The sequence below is a fragment of the Centroberyx affinis genome, unplaced genomic scaffold, assembly GCF_046629955.1.
Source record: "Centroberyx affinis isolate AG114_WGS23_722 - 3 ecotype Tasmania unplaced genomic scaffold, CSIRO-AGI_Caff_v1 ptg003567l_1, whole genome shotgun sequence".
NCBI classification, from domain to species: domain Eukaryota; kingdom Metazoa; phylum Chordata; class Actinopteri; order Beryciformes; family Berycidae; genus Centroberyx; species Centroberyx affinis.
This window is the reverse complement of record NW_027281497.1, coordinates 71,431-81,036: the sequence shown is the minus strand read 5'-3', so window position 1 is coordinate 81,036 and position 9,606 is coordinate 71,431. Positions and strand designations below refer to the sequence as shown.

Sequence of the window (9,606 nt, the reverse complement as noted above, 5' to 3'; positions counted from 1 at the left end):
AGAGGGCTTAAAGAAAGCTCTATATCAAAACCAATTGTTGACATGGCTTCCATGAGCTTCACACTCTAAACATCACATCTCGACGGGTAGGGTAACATAGAAATTTCACACTTTCCCGGTCTTTAAAGAAAATAATAATACAAAAAAAAATCAAAACGGTTGGGTCGTTAATGTGCGTTCAAATTGTAATACGCTAGTGTAATTTATATTCCTGATAGCACCTGAAGGCAGCATCTCATCCCAAGCTCAGCCAAGCCCTCCACCTCGCCCTAGTGGCTGTCTGGGTAATTCCAGGGTGCACCCAGCTACAGTGGCACACGGTTCTTCCATAGTCAGACCTTCTGTAGCATGAGCAAAGAGGGAAATCATTACCGCTTTGATTTATAAGATAGGTACTACAACAATAGTAGACAAAACTTCCAAGCTGAACTGTGGAAACGTTTCTGTTGGTTATGTGTGGATAGATTACATGCTGAAACAGTACTTTCTAATTTTGTTAACAATGAAGGAAAAAGGGGACTAGATGACTCACATAGCCTAGTTTTCAACACTATATGTTTTACATTCCTAAAAGCGTGAGGCCTATTTCCTCCTAATGGGGACAGAAGTAGCAGAGAGGACGAGGAAGGAATGCATTACGTCTGCATGGCATGTGTAAACATCTAGAAAGCCAATATGCCTTTCATCCCATTACACACACAGGCATGCACACACACACACACACACACACACCAGCTGACTGCTCTGAGCAACTGTTAGTCTGACATAGATTTTGAGACCCATGTGCCTTCTGTCCATTTTGTCGGCTACTAAAGTTTAAATAGATAAGCATTTTCAAAGTGGCAAGTAAACTCCAATTTGTTTTCCAACATTGAACGTGCAATTTTGTAAAATGTAATGCTTCACACAAGTTTTTACGTGAACTTGTGTTGTGTGTGGGTGTGTTTGTGTGTTTTATGTTGGGGCAGACACGGAAAGCTGGTGCTGTTCCCAGAAAGTAGCTCATAAAGAGTTAGAAACTCTCATGCAGTAATTTTAGGTTTCTCCTGTCCTCCTCCCCTTTACCACAGCTTTATTTCCATGGCTTGACGTCAGTCGGTCAACCCCGTCCAGAGCTGGCAGCCTCCCAGAAGACCTGTTGGACAGCAGTGAGGAGGCTTTATGAGACTTAGAGCAAGGTGGCTATGATAGAGAGGTGACGCCAAGGTGGACAGACTGAGAGGTATTGTAAAAGGTGTTTGTCCAAACTGGTCCGATTGAGAGAAAGAAAGAGTGACTGTAAGTGAGAGTGCCTGTGTGTGTGTGAGAGAGAGAGAGAGAGGAAGAGAGAGAGAGACAGACAGACAGACAGACAGACAGAAAGGGGGCAAGCAACTGAGGAAGGATTTTGACAAAGTGGATGTGCTTGGATAACCAGACTGAATTACACTCGCCTCTCTCTCTCTCTCTCTCCCCCTCCCTCTGTATGTCTGTATTTCATAGAAAAGGTATTATGTAAACAGACTGCATTTCTACTGCATCAGAGAGTCAAGGACTTGTTGAAGCACTATAGTCCAGAGGCAACGTCTGAAAGCCTTGGCCTCTATTGTTGGCTGAAAAGAAGAGGGATAAAGAGAATTATAAGAGTGAAGTTAGTCAAGGAAACACAGTGTCAGTCTGGAGGCGGGGGTTGGCAGCATTAACCTTACTAGGGATTGGTTTGAGACTCCATGGGGAATAATTTAGTGTAAACAATAACCAGAGTGACCAGCTATTTTGCACACAAACATTACGCTGAGTAGAACTAGTCATTTTCAAAGAAATGCTTTGCACACGGAAAGTGTTTGGAATAGGCCGGGCAAGGTAATGGCCTCGGCTAAATGTTGCCTAATAAAGTGAAAATGTTAACCACATAGAATGGAATGGAATGGAATGGCTACCCAGGTACCGAGGTCTGCTGAGGATGGGGCAAGCAGCTGGCCAGGGGCAGGCGGGTTGGAGACATCAACTTTAAATGTATAATTTTGTAACTTGTGTTTTGCTTGTGTTACAGGGGTTCCCGGTGGGACCCTGTTTTTATGGAGGGGGCTGTGACGACCCTCCCACTCTCCTGGCTCGTCTTGCAGGAGCCTGGTGGGTGGGGTCGTCAGAGCTGATTGAGTGCACCTGGGCCCAGTGTACTCATTGGGCTTAAAAAGCCTTCAGACATCAGTGTCTCTCTCCCTCCTCACCTATGCACACCTTTTGTTCTGTTCTTTTAGTTTGTGTTGTTTCTTTTCCCCTAGGATTTAGTTAATAAATCATTGTTTTAACTTTTACTTTGGCGTATGGCTCCCTCATTGTTTCTTCCTTGAGCCGGGTTGAAACAACTGTTATTGTCACTCACATATTTAAATTCTCGCTCCATCTTTCTTTAACACAGAAGGAATGTGTGGAGGAGGGAGAAACTGCAAAGGGGAGAGGGAGACGACTGTGTTAAGAGGTCTGGGCTGCTGGCCAGCTGGGCAAAGGGAAGCATAGGATTTATAGAGAGAAGTCCAAATGACATGCGCTGAACTGTAGGTCCCTGAACTGCTCTAAGGGAAGTTAGGAAGATGACCCGATGGCACATACAATATACATATATTATCCTAAAACTGAGAAAACGCATATTGCATTTCTTCAGCTTTTGCTACAGCTCAAATGAAAGCTCCAACTGTATAGATCCAGTGGCATACAGCTGTCTACACTGAACATCAAGATAATATGTGGAAATTAATCACAAATAGCTAGATTAAAAATGATAAAAGATGGGGTTCAATAGGAATCAGTAGCAAGGCATAAAACATTGTTGTTTTAGATTAGATAAAGCTTTAATGATTCAGTTGAGTAAATGGGTTTCTCAGTTTTCTTTTGGAAAGAACAGTGATATAGCAGTAAATATTAAAGTGGTAAATATTAAGGTGGTAAAATATGACCTCCAATCAGCGCCACCAAAATAATAAAAACAAAAAAACAAAACAAAAAACCCACTTTATTTTCAGGAAAAAAACATGACTGTTTTTTTTTGTTTTTTTTTACTTAAAAAGCTGTGCTCATAAAACTTACAACAGTGCGATACTACTTGCTATGATGTAGCCTTAATTATTACGTCATACAGATTATCGTCAGTCTATAAAGGTGTTTAAAAACTATTCCACAAATTACAAAAGGACGATAAATTGAGTGTAGGTGAGTTTACCCTCCTATGCATCCCTGAGAAAGAGTCATAAAACCAAATGTTCTGTATAGTGCAGCTGTCTGTGACTAGGCCTATATGATGACAAATTATGTAAATGAGATGAGTGGGTTAATCTCCGGTAGTATTAGCCTATATCTCTAAGTAGACTACCTGTTTTGCTGTTTTGTTTTTGTTTTTTGGCAATATTATGGGCTAATCCTCCTATGTGTATTGTATGCATTTAGACGTGGGACAGTCGTACAGTATGAACAGTGTCATGACTAGACGGCCTCACCTGTCCAAACTGAGGTTATTAGTAAGTCGAAGCGCGCACTCTGCTGGAAACCACACTAATGCGCATTACTTTTGAATTCCACTAGATGGCGATATGATCTTAACAATCTTTATTATTGTAAAGCACGATTATTCTAGAAAATAATTTACTTTGACCCCACTCACAACATGGCTCAGTTGCGTTATATTCATGTTAAAAATATCCTATAAGAACCCTAGTGTAGTATGTTCCTAAGGTAGTTGGGTGATGTCTGGAGCCGGTCCCCTGTCTTCCTCTCATGGACAGCCACCCGTACACACTTAAGAACCTGTACACACATAGGAAATTTGGCTAATTAAGCAGGGTAAACTGCAGATAACTGCAAGCCTTCCTGGAGGGACCACAGAAGTTTGATTTGTAGGCCCGTCTATTAACAGGATACAGAATACCATTCCCCACCTTTCCCTTTGGAAAAAGAACTATAGTAATCCTAAAATACATTTTAGAAGGATACTATACAAATATCGCAGCACAACTACAAATCCCTATAGGAAAATTATAAGAACATTATAGTGATACCTATCGAGATAAAAAAAGAAAAGAAAAGAAAATACCATAATGCAGGATAAGGTATTATAACACAGGGATTGGAAATCATGTGCCATGGAGGTCCAAGGGTCTGCATGTATTTTTTTCAATCTCCGTAGGTATCACTATAATGTTCTTATAATATTCCTATAGGGACTTGTACTTGGACTCTCGGCCCTCCAAGGCACACCCTGCCCTAAAGGAATATATTATCGTGGTTTTCGTTAGGGTTACCATTCCTAGCACCTTCAAATTATTTTGATCTAGCGCGCTCAATATTATTTGACCTAAACTACTGACAAAAATGAGGCAAACTATTTTAGCACAGTCCTATCTATGCGCATCTCTCTGTCCCAGTAGATTTTCACCATCGCTTGTTTGCAGAGATGCAGACCCTACCGACTTAAAATCTATTTTATTTGTGGAATTATATTAGCTCGCCTTTTCTCTGACATAGACATAGATCATGCCTTTATGACCTAAACTCATAGTTACATCATACGTAGCTGATGCATGCCAGACCTATGGTCTTCTGAGGGGAAAAAAATGAATTAATGGAATGAAATAGATTTCAATTTATACTGGTTGGTGGTTGTTTGCCTCGTGATGATCCCCGACTGGACGTCATAGTTCACCCACCTTATTATTTACCACTACATCACTGCTTGTTTGTAAATAGGCCCGGGCCTTCATGTAGTAGCTCGGTCTACCTGATCCCTTTTGTTTTGGCTGTCAATGAATTTGTCCTTGCAGTAGGCTACAGCGCACTTAGCGTCACTCAAAGAGATGAGGTCGTTGACTCTATCGCTGTGTGTGAGTGTGTTTATATGAAGCTGATAACCCACTCCACCACCCTCTCTCTCTCCACCTGGCCTCGGGCTCTGACACCCGGACCGTGGATCTGCTTGAAAACAAACTGCGGCGGCGGCTCCGGTTACCGGGCCCGATCGATGGGTTGGGGGTGTCCGGTTGCTCGGAGGGTCGAGTATCGACGCATGGCCGATCGCTATCATAATCACACTTCCCCCCTCTTATCGCTTGCCTACTGAATAAAACATCTCCCTTCCTGCCATGGATCACTCACTCGCCCCCAAAATCTGGAGGAGGGAAAGGGACTTTTCGAAGTATCTTTTCTATGAGTGAAGTAACATGAGAAAAGTGCATGATACCCCCATAAAGCGGTCCCCAGTGTTTTTCATCTCAAGGACCCCCAAATAGACCCAGGTTAGACTCCCTGTTTGGCAGCACTTTGTCCCAGGGACCCTGCAACTGAGAGGATTGTTGTTGTGAAATATGATTTTGTCCAGAATTTCATAACTGTCTAGGTGGGGAGATAACAGAGGGGAGACAGATCAGAATAGTCTTTGTTATACATTGTTTTAGTGGGATAACTTCAAGGGAATGACATAAAAGTGAAGTTAAACAGTCTCAGGGCCCCTGGTAGTCCCACTTTGGGAACCAATGCCCTACTAGGTTCACCAGGGGGCTGAAAAACTCGGTGACACTCGTTCCCATACACATACAGGCAAACAAGTACATAAGCTGTGATGTAGGGACATACTGTATGTCTAGACATATACCTGTTTGGTCTACTTGATCCCTTTTGTGTTGGCTGTCCATGAACTCGTCCTTGTATTACTGCACTTCTGTCATTCACAGACACAGATAGTGAGGACGGTTTATGTGTGGTAACAGGGTGTTATACTGTCTGGACCCAAAGCCTGTTCTGTTTGTCTTGAAAGACTGTCAGTTTCCCGGTCCCTGCAACTTGATCTCTCTCAACTTTTTGGTAGAAGTCAAGAATTGCCTGAAGCAGGAGTCATAATTAAGCGCCATTACATTTGCCAGAGAAGGGGAAATAGTCATCCAAGGAGTTCATCAACTTACGAACTCAGCGCACACTGTGCTCAGATTGATACTCCAGGCAGCGGAGTCCTCCTTCCGTCCCAGGAGGCTTCACCTGAGAGCTGTAAATCAGCGAGGTGTCTTGTTGGCCACACACAGATCCACCACAGGTGCAGCCCTCAGGATGACTAGGGTTAACAGCAGCAGTGATAAGGTGTAGTCTACGCTAAGGTCCATCAAAACTGGGACAACCACCTAAATCTTAGATGTGAGCACAACATAAAAGCAGGGGGAAAAGGTTAGGCTTCCTTCATAGTGAGAAAGTACGGGTTAGGATCGGTTTGCTATGGCAATTCAAAATGCTTTTTGCCAAAGATCAGTTGCAAGAAGAACACAAGAATAGAACACCAAGTTTGAGCTATTATGGTACATGGGCCTAAAACATAACATGAAATTCTTACCACATTTAAAGTGTTCAACACTTGGACTTGAACATGAGTTTCAATGAGCCATATTCTGATTATAATCAACTATAACCAAAGCAGATTAAAGCATGACCTCTAACCCTAACCCAAAACAAACACAACAAAAACAAAATCTGATGCAGGAATCAATGTCATTTAGCTTCCTATAAAAAATGTAAAACAACCAGATGGAGCATTTATTTAGTCATGCATAAACAAAATCCACTACACTTGACCACTAAATTTGAGAATGGGAGCGAGCAGAGGTTAGGTGCCAACTGTTTGAGAGAAGTAAGGGGAGAATAGCTGTTAGGCTATTAAGACAATTAACAAAGTGGTCAGGAGGGGCCGAGCGGTAGAGAGGAACAGCCTGAAATGGAGAGAGAAATCGGGGTGTGAAGTGACAGTCAGCACATCTGGTCTCATCAATAATGCAGTAGGCCTTTAAACGGCAGTTTGTCGCATATTGAGCGCTGCTGACTGAAATCAACCCTGACACCTAAGATGCTGTCAGGGGAGAGTGAAAGGGTGACAGCGGGAGGAGGAGAAAGGAAGGAGGGGGGCGAGTGGGAAGGGGGGACTGGCAAGGATATGCAAGAAAAGGGGACAGAGGAGAACTTTTTGCTTGAGCCTTTCCAATACACTGCATCTGATGTAGCTATTCCTGTGCTATAAATGAGTAACCGCTTGTATGGAAATCTTCTTTAGAGGTTAAAGGAATGGAGAGGGGGAACTGTTATAGCATAATCTTTGAATACTCAGAAATGATACATGGGAATAAAATGACTGGTAATTATCAATATACTGATACTGGAATTCAAATGTTTAAACAAATAGTGCAATTATCAACAATAAAAATTTTACATAGCACAATTTAGAATATTAAACTAGTCATGTTTGTAGTATTAAAGGACTAAACCATGTCATGTTTCAAAGCAGAAACTTGGAAGCTAAAAGTAAATAAATATGTTCCCAACACTTTAATCTATTTGTTTCATCATTTTTATTATTAAAATGAAAAAAGACAGAAGAGCAATCTAGACAAAACAAAAACACCTCAGGCATCCATATGCCTAATCAGCTTTTCACAGAGTACAGACGTGATCTTGTACACACTGTAATTTCTCATACAATAATGGCCGTAGTCATCCAACAAAAACCAAAAAAAAAAAAAAAGTAACGACAGCCCACGGCCATCAAATCTTTCAAAAAACACTTTGTGACCGGTTCGGTTGGGTGATAGAAAACAGTTCATTTCCCTGTGATCAGGGGATTTCTCAGCACGACGATGACAGAGTCGCCCCTAAGGAACATCTTAGAAATGTAGCGGTCCTTATTCACCGGCTTGGACTTCTTCTTTCCTTTTCCGCTTTTGGGGACTTCTGTCCACATCTCCTTCACATTCTCCAGGACCATGTTGCAGTGCCTGAAAGGACAGCGAGGAGGACACGAAACATAGAATTACTAAGTTTAAAAAAACACAAAAGGCAGAGAGGACTCTAGAGACATAACTATGATTGGATTGGACAAAAATAGAAATAAAGAAATAGAAAAACAGAATAGAAAAATAGCTAAAATCCACAGAGGGTACTGCAGCAGATTAGATACCAAAAAAAAAAATGCTAATCATACCATGGACTCAAACATGTTTATTATTAAACCAGTGACTGGTCTCAATACCTGTCAAAAGCCTTGACTCTTCCAAGCAGCTTCTTGTTGTTGCGACAGTTGATGAGGACCTGTGTGTTGTTCTTGACTGACTGGGTGAGCACAGACAGGGGGCCGGTGTTGAACTCCTCCTCCTCCCGTTTCTGGAGCTCCTCGGGAGTCATCTCTGACTTGGGCTTGGTTAACAGACTCCTGGAAAAAAAACCCCACAGAGCAACCACATCAATAAATGTGTAACTAAGCACAAAGTATGCAGAATTAACAGGATAGCAGATATCTGGCAGATTTGATAAATTGGAGCAGTCAATTGCCATATTATACACAGTCTAACCTAAGACTTCTTCTTCACATATTGCTCTGAGACACACAAATTTAAACAAAATGGACAGAGTGCAGGATAAGCCGTTTGTGTAGCCCCCGGAACACAGAGTGGGGATTCAGTGTCTTGCTTACACTTCAACAGAGTTGGACACATTTCAAACCTCTGATCTTGTTACGGGAAGGACAATCTTGGTAAGAGAGCACACCCACCAACCACCATGACACCTTTCCACTGGACTGATACACAAACCAACCTAAATGCGTTAGTTTTAGGTTAACCAACCCAAAAGTTAGTTTGCTCCACCTATAGTTTGTTGTAGATATGCAACACTATAACGTTAATTGTATCGTTTATGTTCCCATTATGCTTTGGAAACTGAATGGAGGTTCTGATTACTTTGTTCCAATACTGATAGGGAATGTGATTAGAAGCACAAAAAGCAAGACGACTAACGTTATCTCTTGGCAATGACTGGGCTGACTAATAATGTTGGTACAATTTAGGGCCGAACATATGGACAGATGGGCATGCGCATGTCCAGACAATTCCTGCTGAAAAGTAACGTTAGCATTTAGCTGACTAGCTCATAGCAAAGCTATTGTGTGGCTACAAATTCATATCTTTGCAAAATTACACTTAAGCAGACTGATACTAGCAACTTAAGACTTGTACCTGTTTGCTTTAACTGTACGTAACTGTAGGTAACTGAGACTGAAGGCAGATAGCAACAGAAGGAAGTACAATGGTTTATTAATTCTAGCTAGCCAGCTGGCCTTGTTTCCTACCACTAGTTAGCATAGCTGACTTACTAAAATGCTAGCAAGGTTAGCATTGTAACTAGCTGGCTGTTTGGAGCGACTGGGAATTCAAGCACTGAGACTGAAAAAACATCATTCGTTAAGAAACTGCTGGTTCGTTTAATGTAGCGACTTACATGCTTGCTTGTTCAGAGTTCAATTTTTTCCAGAAAAATGCTCGGATGTTTGCCTCCTCTGTTCCACCGGCTGCTTTCGTCTCTACAACGAATCGGCCACTCGTGTTGCACCAACTACTTCCGGGTCAACAAGTATGCGCTCCAAAATTCTGCAATGATTACCGGGTTACTAAATCCCTGTGTAGTCCTTAGAACAATATTTGAAACTTCATCAAATAAAGAAAGTTAAGCATTAGATTAAAACTTCACTGTTCCAGTTTGACAGTGCATCGCTATTGTATTAGTTGTTATGAGGCAACACATAGGCTTTCCTACATTATGTAGAGGCTAGGG

At 41.8% G+C, this 9,606-nt stretch overlaps 1 protein-coding gene across 1 annotated transcript; it reads right to left on the bottom strand.

The window, feature by feature from the left end:
* Positions 1–7,333: 7,333 nt before the first annotated feature.
* snrpd2 (small nuclear ribonucleoprotein D2 polypeptide) lies at positions 7,334–9,392 on the bottom strand. Its single transcript, XM_071540146.1, has 3 exons — positions 9,274–9,392; positions 8,030–8,209; positions 7,334–7,775 (listed from the first exon to the last, which is right to left on the bottom strand). Coding segments are annotated over exons 1-3 (357 nt in total). The 5' UTR covers positions 9,276–9,392; the 3' UTR covers positions 7,334–7,600.
* Positions 9,393–9,606: the final 214 nt, after the last annotated feature.